Here is a 15455-nt window from a genome sequence, read left to right as displayed (position 1 = left end):
TTTTTTTATTATGGTCATCCTAGTATGTGTGAACTGGTTTCTCATAGGGTTTTGATTTGCATTTCCCTAATAAGTGATGATGTTGAGCTTCTTTTCGTGGGCTTATTACTATTTCTTTATCTTTTTTGTAAATATATCTATTCAAATCCTTTGCTAATTTTTAATTGGCTTTTCATTTTATTGTTGAGTTATTTGTATATTCTGGATCTAAACGTTTAACAGATATATGATTTGCCAATATTTTCACCCACTTGAATTTGTCCTTTCAATTTCCTGATAATATTCCTTGATGCAAAAAAGTTTTTAATTTTGACGAACAACTTACCTATTTTTCTTTTGTTGTGTGTGCTTTTGTTGTCTAAGAATCCATTGCTGAATACAAGGTTATAGTTTCTTTCTATGTTTTCTTTTAAGAGTTTGAAAATTTTAACTCTTACATATAGGTCATTATTCTGTTATGAGGTAAATGTGTGTAAAGTGTTAGGTAGATGTAAACTGTATTCTATTATATGTGGATACTTATTTGTTCAACAGTATTCGCTGAAGAGACTGATCTTTCTACATTGAATGGTCTTGGCAACATTGTCAAAAATCAGTTGGCTATAAATGTATGGATTTATTTCTGGGCTCTCAGTCTATTACGTTGTTTTTATGTCTATCTTATGCCAGTAGCATAATATTTGATTATTAAAAATTTTTCTTACTGAAACTAAGACATATGGGTCCTATTAACTTATTTTTCTTTTACACCATTGTTTGGTTGTTTCCAGTTCCAAATTCAACTGAATTTCAGGTTTGGCTTTTCTGTTTCTAGAAAGAAAACAACATGGGTGTTTTGATAGGGATTTCAATTAAACTGTAGTTTGCATTAAACACTGTTGAGTTTATTGATAACACTAACTCTTCTTACCTTGTTAACTTAGTATGACTTCCGTTTGTGTAGCTCCTCTAATTTCTTTCAACGAGGCTTCACAGCTTTCAACGGGTAATTCGTTCAAGACCTAGGCTCCATTTATTTCAAAGCATTTTATTCTTTTAGAAGATGGTGTAAGAGTAATAATTTTCTTCATTTTCTTTTCAAATTATTGGCTTCAGGTATATAGAAAAATGACTGATTTTTAAGTCTTTATCTTGTAACCTATAGCATTGTTGAATTCATTACTTGTACTAATGGGTTTCTTGTGCATTCTTTGATATCTTCTATATGCATAGAATCATGTCATCTGCAAATATAGGAAGGTTCTTGTTTCTTCCTTTTCAGTTTAGGCAAATTTTGTTCTCTTTCTGACCTAGTTGCTCTAATTAGATTCTCCAGTATAATGTTGAATAGCAGCAGTGAAAGCAGACATCTTTTCTTGCTCTTCATCTTAATGTGAAAGATTTTATTCTTTCAGCACTGAGTGTGATGTTAGCTGTAGTTTTTTTTCTTAAGTACCCTTTAACATGTTCAGTAAGTTCCATGTTATTCCTATATTATTTTTATCATGAAAAGTGTTTGCTTTTACAAAATGCCTCCTCTCCATCTCTCGACATTATATGGGTTTTTCTTTCCTTCTATTAAAGTAGTATTACATTGGATGATTTTTTTATGATGAACTAGATTTGCATTCCTGAAATAAACCCTATTTTATGACGCATAATCCTTTTTAATAAGCATTTGGATTCAGTCTTTTAGTATTTTGTTGAATATTTTTGGATCTATATTTGTAGGGAATACTTTCCCTTCCTTGTGATGATCTGGCTTTGATATCATAACAACACTGGTCTCATAGAATGAACTAGGAAGTTTTCCTCCTCTTCTGTTTTATGGAAGAGTTCAAGAAATATTGGGGTTAATACTTCAAGTGTTTTGTGGAATTCACCAGTAAAGCTATTGGTCCTGGATCTTTTTTTCTTGACAGATAAATTATTTTTTTTAATTAATTCAACCTCTCCTTGGTTTACTTCTGTTAAGATTACCCGTTTCTTCTTGACTCAAGGTAACATAAGTGCGTCTAAGAATTTTTCCATTTCATCTAGGTACCCAATTAGTTGACATATACTTGCCATAGTATTCTAACACTTCTAAAAAATTATTTAATGGTATTATTAATGTCCCCACTTTTATTTCTCATTCTAGATACTTCTCTCTGTCTCTGTCTCTGTCTCTGTCTCTTGCTTTTACTCCTAAGTGTCACTCTATCGCCCTCCCTCCCTCCTCCCCTATCTTCTCCTCTCCTCTATCCTCATCTTTCTCCTCTCTGTTGGTACTCTTGGCAAAGATAATCAGCTTTGTAGAAATTTTCAAAGAAACTATTACTTATTGCATTGAATCTATTGTATCTATTTTCTATTCATCTTCCCTCTACTTTTCATTTCCTTACTTTTTCTGTCTTTGAAGTTACATTTCTCTTATTTTTCCATGTCCTTAACATGTAAGGTTAGTTTTTTAAATTTCATATTTTTCTTCCATTTTTTATGTATTTTAACTTTTTCTGCTTCATTGAGGTATAATTCACAGATAAATTTGTATATATCTAACTGTTCAATTTGATGATTTATGTATATTGTACAATGCTCACCACAACCAAACTTATTAAAATATCCACCATTTTTCCGATCTTTGTTTTGTGTGTGAGCACAATTATGATCTCACCTCTTGCAAATTTTGAGCATACAAGACAATATTGTTAACTATATTAATCATGATAGACATTACATCACCAGGAATTATTCATTCTGCAAGAGTGAAACTTTGCACACTTTGACCAAAATCTCCTCGCTTTTCTTTCTGCCCCAAAATCTTGGCAACCACCTCACTACATTATACCACTCTGATTTAAGTATTTCAGATTCCACCTATAAGTAAGTCATGTAGTATTTGTCTTGTGTCTGACATTGTTGTAATGTAATAATTCGTGCATGTTCTTGCAAATGACAGGCTTTCATTCTACTTAAAGAGAGAATAGTATTCCATTGAATGTTCCTGCCACACTTTTAAAAATTCATTTCCTTATCTATTCATCGACAACATTTAGGTTGTTTCTATACATAGAGTGTGGGGTGGCAGATATGTCTTTGCAATAGTTATTTCTTTTCCTTTGGATACATACCCAGAAATGGAATTGTTGAATCTTCTTAACTTCTTGTGGAAACTTCACACTGTTTTCCATAATGGGGTACCAATTTACATTCACAATAAGGTTGTACAATAGCTCCCTTTTCTCCACAGACTTGCAAACTCTTATCGCTTTTCTGTTTGATTATACCATTTCTAAAAGGTGTTAGGTGACATCTCATTGTGGTTTTAATTTGCATTTCCCTGATGATTAATGAGCACCTTCTAATACTATGTTGGTCTTTTGTATTCTTTTGACATTTCTGTATATGTTTTTTGCTCCCTTTTCAAATTGAATTATTTGATTTTTCTGCTATTGAGTCATTAAATATTGGTTTTCTTCTTACACATTTTTATTTTCAGCCCTTTTCAGATGCATATTTGGCAGATATTTTCTCCCATTTCATAGGTTGCCTTTTGACTCTGTTGATTGGTTTCATTGCTGTGCAGAAGTTTTTAACTTGATGTAACTGCGCTTCTCTATTTTTGATTTTGTAGCCTGGGCTTTTAGGTTATATCCTAAAAATAATTTTATTTTTCTAGTTTTGTAAAGAATGCCGATAAGAATTTAAAAGATTGCACTTAATTTGCAGACCTATTTAGGCAGTATGAACATTTTGACAGTATTAACTCATCCATTTCATAAACAAAGGATCTTTTCATTTATCTCTGTCCTCTTTAATTTCCTTCAACGATATTTTAAATTATTAGTGTTCAAGTATTTTGCCTCCTAAGTTAACTTTATTCCTAAGTTTTCTCTTTGTTGTTATCGTAAATAGGATGTTTTCTTCATATCATTTTGAATAATTTATTGTTTGCATACAGAAATGCCAATGATTTTTGTACATTTCTTTGTATCCTAAATCTTTGCTGAATTCATGTATTAGTTCTAACTCTTTTTTGTGTGTAATCTTTAGGGTTTTCTGCATCTATGATCAATTCATCAACAAATAGAAATAATTTTACTTTTTCCTTTTCAATTTGCATACCTGTTATTTATGTTTATTGCCTAATTACACTAGCTATGACTGCCAGCAGTGGATCTTAGAGGAAAACATTTCAGTATTTCACCTTTGAATATGTTAGCTGTGGGCTTTCCATATGTGGTCTTTATTGATTTGATGTTAATTTTTTCTATATCTACTTTGTTGAGAATTTTTATCATGTGTGAATGTTAAATATTTTCAACATTTTCAGCATCCATTGTTATGATCCTATAGTTTTTATCTTTCATTCTGTTAATACCGTGTATCATGTTGAACAATTTGCCTATTTTGAACAATTCTTGAATCCCTGGGATAAACACCACTTGTTTATGGTGTATGGTGCTTGTAATGTATTGTTGAACTTGGTGTACTAGTATTTTAATGAAGATTTTTGTATCAGTGTTCATCGTGATATTGGTCTGTAGTTTTCTTTCCTTGTGTTATCATTGCTATGGTATTAATATGATGCTAGTCTCAAAAAAAGATTTTGAAAATATTTTCTCTTCTATATTTTGGAAGAGTTTAAGAAGGATTGGTATTGATTCTACTTTTAATCTTTGGTAGAATGGCTACATGAACCCATCTGGGCTTGTGCTTTTCTTTCTTGGGAGATCTTTGATTACCAATTCAGTTACCTTACATGTTTTGTCTGCTCAAGCTCTCTACTTTTTCTTGACTCTGTTTGGTATGCTGTGTGTTTCTAGCAATTTATGCATATCTTCTACAGTATACACTACTTTAACAGGTAATTGTTTATTGCAGTGTCTTCTGTTGATTGTAAAATCTCCTCTTTCATTCCTGATTTTATTTGAGGTTTCATGACTTTTTTAAAAGTCTATCTAAGGGTTTGTTGATTTTGATTACTTTCATTAAAAAATAACTTTTTAGTTTTCTTAATTTTTCTATTGTTTTTCTATTCTCTCTTTGATTTCATTCTGCTGTAATCTTGTTATTTTTATTTATGTTCTCCTTAGGCCTTCACTTATCTTTTCCGAAATACAATTCTTAACAATTGAAGTGAGAATAGCATTGACATATATACACTACCAAATGTAAAATAGCTAGTGGGAAGCTGCTGCATAACACAGGGAGATCAACTCAATGATTGGTGATGACTTAGAAGGTGGGATAGGAAAGGTGGGAAGGAGTCACAGAAGGAAGGAGATATGGGAATATATGTATAAATACAGCTGATTCAGTTTGTTGTACAGCAGAAATTGGCACAGCAGTGAAAAGCAATTATACTCCAATACAGAACTTAAAAATATCAGTGCAGTTGAATTACAATGCTTCAGGTGTACAGCAAAGTAATACATACATACACACACACACACACATTCTGCTGTAATCTTGATCGTTCACTTCCTTCTAGCCACTTTGGGCTTAGTTTGTTCTCTTTTTCTACTTCCTTGACATATAAGGTTAGATTGTTTATTTAAGATCTTTATTTCTTTTTAACATAGACATCTGTTACTATAAACTTCCCTTTTACTACTACCTGGCTGCATCTAATAAATTATGGTATGTTGTGATTTTGTTTTTGTTTGTCTCAGATATTTTTAAAATGCTCTTTCAATTTCCTTTTTGATGCAATGTTTGTTCAAGAGTGTGTTATTAGTGTCTTCATATTTGTAATAAAAGTATATATCCTCAATCAATTAGGTATAGAAAGAACATATTTCAACATAATAAAGGTGATATACAACAGGTCTTCAGATAACATCAAACAAGCAGTGACAGTGACACTTTGAAAGATTGCTCTATGATCGAGGGGGAGGGGAAGGTGCCTACTCACACCACTCCAATTAACATAATCCTGGAATTCCTAGTCAGAGCTATCCAGGAAGAAAAAGAAGAAAAATTAATTCATACTGGAATGGAGGAATTATATTCTCTTTGGTTATGGATGATACGAACTTTTACATAGAAAAACCTCAAGACCTAACCAAAAAATTTGTTTGAACAAATCTACAAATTCAGTAACTTTGTAGGATACAAAAACAACATAGAGAAGTTGAATGCATTTCTACATACCAAAAATGAAATATCTGAAAAAGGTGAAAAAAGAAACAGTCCCATTTACTTCAGTATAAAAAACAATAAAATGATTAAGCAGATAAAAGATGTGGACACTGAAAACAACAAGACTTTGGTGAAAAAGCTTGAAGAACTCGTAGATAAACAGAAATATAATCTATGTCCACGGATCAGAAAAATTAATATTTTTAAAATGTCCATACTACCCAAAGCCATCTATAGATTCAGTGCAATCTCTTTCAAAATTCTAATGACAATTTTTCACAGAAATAGGAAAAGCTATCCTAAAATTTATGTGAAATCACCAATGACCCCAAATAGCCAAAGGAATCCTAACAAAGAACGTCCAAGCTAGAAGCATCACAGTTTCGATTTCAAACCATGCTACAAAGTTAGAGTAATAAAAACAGTATGGTACTGGCATAAAAATAGACCCATAAAGCAATAGAAAAGAATCATGATCCCAGAAATTAAATCATCAGATACCATATGTGATAAGGAAGCCAATAACAGTCTCTTCGATAATGATGTTGAGAAACCTGGGTAATCACATGCAGAAGAATGAAATTTGACTCCTATACACAAAATTCAAAAAATTCACTCAAAATGGATTAAACTTACACATTACCCAAAGCAGTAAACCTCCTGGAAAAAAAAAAACATAAGTACAAAGCCCCTTGACACCGGTCTTGACAATGGTGTTTTGGATAGAGTAGCCATCTGAACTGGCATAAGGATACATTTTGCTGTTTTCATTCGTATTTCTCTGATTATTGGTGATGTTATGCATGTTTTCATATCTGTTCACTATTTCTATGTTTTCTTTTGAGAAATACCTTTTGAGTTCCTTTGCCTATTTTAAAAATCAGGTTATTTGGGGGTTTTGGCTACTGGTTGTAGTACTTCCTTGTATATTTTGGATAGTAACTCTTTACCAGCTATATGGCTTACAAAGATGTCCTCTCATTCTGCAGGTTTCCTGTTCATTTTGTTGATCATTTCCTTTGCTATGTGAAGTTTTTTGGTTTGACATGTTTTGTTTGTTTTGTTTTGTTTTCATCACAGTGTTCAGAAGATTTTCCCTATTTTTAGTTTAGCTTACATATAAGGTTCCCTCTTCTTTCCCTAAGTGTCCACTGTCATCACCTGTCATAACCCACTTCTACACACAGCCACATACATCTATCACCCGAAGCCCATCTAAAGAGATCAATCAGCATTTAGTTGTGAATCATCATAAAAGACTCAGTCAGAGTACAAGTCAGTATGAGCACTCTGACCCTGAAATCTTTGTGAATTATATTGAGGTGATATATTCAGAGTGCACAATTTTCAACTGTAAGATTAAATGATGTTAGGCTTACAGATGACAAGGGATAATTTAAGCCTCCCACTTCTACTGGAGACTTGTGTGTATAGCTCCCATGGTTGTCCTCTTACTTTGGAATGACCACTACCAGGCACAGAATTACCCAAACTTCTCACACCACAGATTATACCACCAGAGGTCTATAGATTAATTGCCTTATATGATCTCAAGGATTATCTGTGATGAGGCCTTTTTACTTACAAAATTAAATGTCCTGATTATAACCACAATGTCTTAACTCAAATTCAGTACAAAAAGCAAGGCACCAGCTTTTATATAAATGAATACTAATTACAGAGAAGTAAACCACAGAGAGGTAAACCGATGTAGGAACCCACAAACATTTAGCTCACTGAATCTATGAGGGACTCAATACAGAAGCATGGCAAAGGACTGCATTGCACTTTCCTCAAAAAAGCTAAACTCTTGTCTCAAAGCACCTTCCTTTCACTTCCCATTGGGAAACACTTCTCACTTTTATAAATGAAGTTTATGGCAACTTGCCTCTAAATGCTGTTCTGCAATGTCCCCCGATCTCAAGAAGAGGTCATTTCTGTGTCCAGTACAGAGAGCTCTGTGACAACAAAATGTCATTCATCACAATGAGTCTAATTCTACATTTTCCATCTATAGCTCCCTGGGAACCAAGGCAACTCACAACAGTATAAATTGTATATTGGAACTCAATGAAGACTTCTTTATGAAACAATTAATCATAAACAGTGAAAACACCACAAGGGAAAGGCATCAGTGATCTGGGGATACTCACTTGTCCGAGAGATGGCCATATATGAGGCCCCCCACCAGCATTCCAGCCATGAACAAGAATTGAACCAATAGTTTCTGTGATTGATAATCACATACAAGGTCCCACTGCAAGAGAAGGAAACCAGCACAGAGGAGCTTCACAGCATCTTATAATCCTCCAATGTTCACGCACTTGAAAAGCCCTCAGAGAACTGCATGCCTTCTGGATTCTCTTTACTACATTTACTGATCTACATCATCCATATTTTGAGCAAACATGCCTTTTTTAGAATTCCTCAAGCAATTCTCTTAGGTTATTTTGGAGTCAATCTTTATATTCAGATAACACTGAATACCTCAGTGGTCCTCAATATTTGTCGCACATTGAAAACACTGAAATTTGTTTCAACACTGATTTCCGTATTTCACCCCTAGAGTGAAATGTGCTTAGATTTGTTTCTCTGACAAGTAGCCAAGACATGATATTTTTTAATTAAGAAAAAAATATCAAATTGTACACTTTAAATAAATGCAGTTTATTGTATGTTAATTATATCTCAATAAAAGTTCTTTAAAAACAAACAAACAAATAAAAAGAAATATTTGAAAATTGCAAGTAGGCTGAGAGCAAATGACCAAGAATAATTTTCCACAATTTGTATCAATTACCTTATCTTATCATCAATCATCACATTAAATTTAAAGCTTTGTGATAGTAAAATTCATGTCTAGCTTGTTGATTTCACTGTATTCAATTCTAATGTAAGTGCTCGGAAATGAAATAGATAAGCAATCACTTTTCCTAAAAAATTAAAGAGCATCATCTACACTATCTACTCATTAAATAGAGAGTTGAAACGTGTTTACTCTATGCTATTGTAAACACCATAACCATGTACTCACAAGAGGTAATGGGGCCTTTACCTCAGTCACGATGGTGGAGGGGAAGGAGCTTCGGTCAAACACCCAGCCATCCACACAGGGCTCCGTGTCCAAGTCAGTCATGTTGGGGAAGGTCCCATTCAGGTGGAGAAGATGCCACTGGGGGAGGAGGAAGCGACGACATTGCTCTGGCTTCAAGTTTGAATCCAATGGGATGGAGATTCTCAGGAGGACATCAGGGCTGAGGGTTCCAGTGTCATTATCAGAGACAGTGTCTTTATCAGGTATAGTATCATTATCAAGGATGGGGACCCAGCAGCGATGACCAGGAATGGCTGCAGTGAAGTTTTCCAACAGTGTCTGGCACATTACTATCATGAGAGAAGGAAGAATTAAAACCATCTGAAGGATCTGAAATTTCCCCAGGCCACCAACTTCATCCAGGAGCTCCTCAAAGGCCATTGTGAACAGGTGATCCTCAAGAAGACTCAGAATGACTTTAGCAATAACTTCAAAGGGGGAAAATATTTCCTTTCATTAATTCACATTAAATCTATGTGATATCACACCAGTTTCTCAACAATGTGTCCTATCACCTCAATACCGCACAGAGCAGTGGAAGCAGTTTCCCCAGTCTTTCTGGAATCAGGAGAGATTGCTTTTTTAGCAACTCACAAAGAAAATTATTTACCAAAGATACTTGCATCTGCCGATCATTAAATGTGTTTAAAGGTTTACTCTCTGAATGTGTTTCTGCTCAATGATTCTGTAAACTCCACATTGGACTTTGCCATGTACATGGTCTCTAAACAAGCTAAAATAAGCCTGCTATGGGGCCTTCATTCATTTCCAGAAAATGGTATTTGAGACACACAGAAGTGAACTACTTTATTATTTTCCTATGGAAAGAGAAGAAAGCAAGCGTTTTACTTATTTATGCTGAATTTAGATTAAAATAATTAACAAAGTACAATCCTTTGGTTTTTCTAAAGCAAAGTGCAATGTGGTACAAAAACTGCCTTTTGTAACTGACATGCTTCATCAGTTTCAATCACACCAAAACCTCACAATAATTTTAAATTCCTTCAAATAAAGACACAGGAGAAGGACAGTGGTAAGCTCACATAAGGGTATATTTTCTAAGGTTTATTTATTCATTTACAGAATATATTAAGAAACTTGTACCCACTATTGTTCAGCATCCTGATGAATTGATCATTTTATGATTAGGAACTTGGCCCCTTTATCTCTAGTTATGCTCCTTGAATTCAAGAATATATTTTCTCATATTAATATAACCATTCCCAGTTTTTTATACTTATAATTTATGTGCTATAACATTCTAGTTGTGGATATTTTTAATTGAAATGTTTATTGATATTACTGTAGACTTACATGCAGTAGCAAGAAATATATAACAAGAAACTGCCTGCACTGCACCCAGTTTCCCCCAATAGTAATATTTGCATAATTACAGTATGATATTACTACTAATTTATTGGTAGTGATACAAACTACTGATCTTATTCATATTTCCCCAGTCAATTTTACTTGTACCTGTGTTTATGTGTGTGTACTTTGCACCATACAGTTTAATCACCTGTATAACTTCCTGTGCCAACCACCACAGTCAAGATATCAAAGAGGATAGCCTCTTCAATAAGTGCTGCTAGGAAAATTGGACAGCTACATGTCAAAGAATAAAATTAGAACACTTCCTAACACCATACACAAAAATAAACAAAAAATGGATTAAAGACCTAAATGTAAGGCCAGAAACTATAAAACTCTTGGAGGAAAACATAGGCAGAACACTCCATGACATAAATCAAAGCAAGATCCTTTTTGACACACCTCCTAGAATAATGGAAATAAAAACAAAAATAAACAAATGGGACCTAATGAAACTTAAAAGCTTTAGCACAATAAAAGAAACCATAAACAACACAAGAAGACAATCCTCAGAATGGGAGAAAATATTTGCCAATGAAGCAGCTGACAAAGGATTTATCTCCAAAATGTACAAGCAGCTCATGCAGTTTATATCAAAAAAGCATATAACCCAATCCAAAAATGGGTGGAAGACTTAAACAGACATTTCTCCGAAGAAGACACACAGATGGCCAACAAATATATGAAAAGATGCTCAACATCACTAATCATTAGAGAAAAGCAAGTCAAAGCCACAATAAGGTATCACCTCACACCAGTCAGAATGGCCATCATCAAAAAATCTAGAAACAATAAATGCTGGAGAGGGTACAGAGAAAAGGGAAACCTCTTGCACTGTTGGTGAGAATGTAAATTGGTACAACCACTATGGAAAACAGTATGTAACTTCCTTAAAAAATAAAACTAGAGCTACCATGTGACCCAACAATCACACTACTGGGCATATACCCTGAGACAACCGTAATCCAAAAAGAAATATGCACCTCAATGTTCATTGCAGCACTATTTATGATAGCCAGGACATGGAAGCAACATAAATGCCCACCAACAGATGAATGGATAAAGAAGATGTGGTGCATATATACAATGGAATATTATTCAGCCATAAAAAGGAATACAATTGAGTTATTTGCAGTGAGGTGGATGAACCTAGAGTCTGTCATACAGAGCGAAATAAGCCAGAAAGAGAAAAACAAATACCATATGCTAACTCATATATATGGAATCTTAAAAAATGGTACTGATGTACCAAGTAACAGGGCAAAAATAAAGATGCAGATGTAGAGAACAGACTTGAGGACATGGGGTGGGGGGCAAAGGGGAAACTGGGGTGAAGTGAGAGAGTAGCATTGACATATATACACCACCAAATGTAAAATAGAGAGCTAGTGGCAAGCTGCTGCATAATGCATGGAGACCAATTCGGTGCTGGGTGATGACTTAGAGGGGTGGGACAGGGGGGTTGGGAAGGAGCCACAGGAGGGAGGGGATGTGGGGATATATGTATAAATACAGCTGATTCACTTTGTTGTACAGCAGAAACTGGCACAACAGTTAAAGCTATTCTACTCTAATAAAGAGCTTTAAAAAATATGAGTACACTGATATTGAATGATTTTTTAAAAAATATAATATTACATTTAAAAACATCATATACAACAATGCATAGTCAGATGTATTTGGAAATGTATTCACAAATCTGGAAACTGGTCCCCACCAGGAAAGCTATTAGGATTGGATATTTGCATGTGGGAAGTGATGTGAAAGGGATTTCTACATTTATTATGTATGCTTTGCATTGTGTTAATTGTACCAACTGAGAACATTACATTGAATCATTAAAAAAGTCATTTTAGATACACAAAGAAAGAAAAAGGACATGGACTATGGAGTCCAATAGCACTGGATTTTTCCTAACCCTGTGTCTTGCTGGCTCTGTATATTTAAATAAGTTAATTAACTTTTCTCACTAAAGTTTTCTTATCTATAAAACAGAGATAAAAATAACCACCTTACAGTGTTGTTGGAATGATAAAAGATAATATATGTAAGGCACCTGGAATATATTCAAAATTAAATAAATTGCAATCGTTATATAAAAAAAGATATCAAAGAGTTCCCTCTCCACAGGTATCCATTTTGTTGTACTGTCATAAATATACAACCTCCCCCCTTGCTCCTATCACTCCCTTTCCTATCTTTGGCAACTACTAATCTGTTTTCCATTTTTTAACTTCTGTCATTTAAAAATTGTTATATAGAGAGGAGGGATCAAGATGGCAGGGAAGAGGACATGCAGCGCACATACCCCCATAAACACATCAAAAATACATCCACATGTGGAACAATTTTCACAGAATACTAAGTGGAAACTGTCAGAAGAACTCTTATACAACCAAAGCTGCAAGAAAGATTTCCCTGTTACCAGATAGGATGAAAAAAAGTCAAAAGTTTAGAAACCTCACCCTTGAGAGGGATCTGAAGGTAAGAGTAGTACTTCAAGTGAGGACTCCCACCCTGGGAGCTAGCAGGCTGAGCCACAGACTGGGAATCCCCATCCTGGGTCCTGTGTGGAAGATCCAAGCCCACTTGTTTGCTGGGAGAACCATCAGGACAGATAGATTGGCTTGATAAGCCTTGACACTACTTGCTAGGAAAGCACACCTGCTGGCTTGCCAACAATCTGGAAAGAGTAAGACGCACTGGCAGCAACTGCCTTGTTGTATTCCCCAATCCAAATGAGGTGAACTCCGTCCCCACTAATTCCACACCAAGGCTTAGATATGGGTTTGGGGGACAAAAGTCCTGGGAAAAAATGCCGAGGAGACAGCCTATATATCTTTTGGGGCGGGGGGCAGGGGGTTCACCACACAGCAGGCAGAATCTTAGTTCCCAATCAGGGATCAAGCTGGTGCCTCCTGCAATGGAATTGCAGAATCTTAACCACTGGGCCACCAAGGAGGCCCTGGGCAGCCCATACATAAGATGGCAGTGCAGCCACTTCAATTCCTGCAGCCACAATACCCTGATCCCAAGCCACAACCTAGTAAATGCCAGGCCTGCCTGAACACTCCACACCACAGCCTTGCAGTAGACCTAGTGTAAACACATCAGGGAAAAGCATGCAAAGTTCGGTTGCATCTGAGCAGAGCTGCAAACACTTACGCAGGCAATGCTTTCATTATCTGTGAGACATGGGCCTCAACTGCTTCCACACTCCCCTCAACTTAGGCAGGGCATGCACTTAAGGGTAATGAAACTTGATGGAACCTGACCCTCAGAACTTCTACTCCAAAAGTGACCACAGACATGGAGCAGAAAGAAATTCCCACATCACACCCTGAACAGGCTTTAGATACAGCAAACCCAATCACACAACATGTTAAGGTGATAAGGATGAGTCCACCTGAGGAAAGACATGGTTGGCACCCCTATCAAAACCAGCCCTCACACCAAAGACACTGGACACACTAAGTCTCCATGGGGATGCTCCAACTTATAAACACCTCTTCAAACCCCAATAGATCACTGTTTCTCTTAACTTCATAGGGTAGAGAAAGTTAAGTAAAATGAAAAAGCAGAGGAATTACTCTTGACTAAAAGAACAAGAGAAATCACCTGGAAGAGTAAGTAATGAAACAGACCCCACCAGTCTACTGGAAGCTGAGTTCAAACAGGAGGTAATAAGAATGCTGAAGGAATTCAGAAGCATTATTGCTAGAAATACAGATCAATGTAACAAGGAACTAGAAACTATAACGATGAACAACAACAACAAAAACACCCCCAGATAATTTAACTATGATATCAAAAGCAATCTGGAAGCAGTGACTAGATGACTATATGACAGAGAAGAATGAATAAGTAATCTGGAAAGCAGACAAATGGAACTCAATCAGAAAAGCAAACAGAAATGACAGCAACAACTTAGATCTATGGGAAAATGTAAAACATGCCAACCTACGCTTAATAGGGGTTCCAGAAGAAGAAAGAGATAAGGGTATTGAAAATGTATTTGAAGATGAAGGTATTAAAAACACTCCAATCCTAAAGAAAGAAACAGTTAACCAGGTAGAGGAAGCACAAAGAGTCCCAAGCAAGATGAACTCAATCAGATGCATGGCAAGACAGAATTATAATGGCAAAAACAAAAGATAAACATAGGATCCTAAAAACAGCCAGAGGAAAACAAAGACTCAATTATAAGGAACCCACATAAGGCTATGAGCTGATTTCCCTGCATAAACTTTGTAGGTCAGAAGGGAGTGGCATGCTATATACAAAGTGCTAAAAGGAAAAAACCTGCAACCTAGGATACTCTATCAAGCAAGATTATCATTTAAACATAAAGAGAGGTAAAGAATTTCTCAGGCAAACAAAAAGAATTCAACAATAATAAGCCTACCCTAAATGAAATATTGAGGGGTCTTCTCTAAAGAGAAAAGAAATAAAAATCTATAGGAGAGAGAAAATCACAATGGGAAAGGCAAATATATAGGAAGGATTGAAGATCAGTAAAATAAGCCAGTATGTAGATTAAAACATATCAAAGGAATTGTAAAGACAATTATAAATACAATAAACAGTAAAAGGATAAGTATGAAGATATAAATAAGACATTACAGCCACAAAAAGTGGGGGAGGGGAGTATAAAAATGTAGGCCTTTTTGAATGTTTTTGAACTTAAATGATTCTCAGTTTAAGGAAAGAAAATATAATTATGGGTCAACGTATATAAACTTCATGGTAACCACAAACCAAAAATATGCAAAGGATTCACAAAAACTAAAAAGAAATCCAAACATACTACGAAAGTAAATCATCAAACTCCAAAAGGAAAAACAAAAAGAAGAAATAAACAAGGAACTACAAAAACAGCTGGAAA

General features: G+C 35.0%; 1 protein-coding gene across 1 annotated transcript in view; it reads right to left on the bottom strand.

Moving 5' to 3' along the window:
- LOC130849158 (solute carrier family 22 member 10-like) overlaps nt 1–9580 on the bottom strand; it is a 47576-nt gene extending 37996 nt beyond the window's left edge. Inside the window, exons 1-2 of the mRNA XM_057727821.1 lie at nt 9161–9580; nt 8259–8362 (exon numbers count right to left, since the gene is read on the bottom strand). Coding sequence (XP_057583804.1) covers nt 8259–8362; nt 9161–9580 — 524 coding nt within the window. The remainder of the gene's footprint in view (nt 1–8258; nt 8363–9160) is intronic.
- Nucleotides 9581–15455: the final 5875 nt, after the last annotated feature.

This window comes from Hippopotamus amphibius, chromosome 3, assembly GCF_030028045.1.
Source record: "Hippopotamus amphibius kiboko isolate mHipAmp2 chromosome 3, mHipAmp2.hap2, whole genome shotgun sequence".
In the NCBI taxonomy this organism is placed as follows: Eukaryota; Metazoa; Chordata; class Mammalia; order Artiodactyla; family Hippopotamidae; genus Hippopotamus; species Hippopotamus amphibius.
Note: the sequence above shows the minus strand (reverse complement) of the source record. Positions and strands in the feature narration are given on the sequence as shown.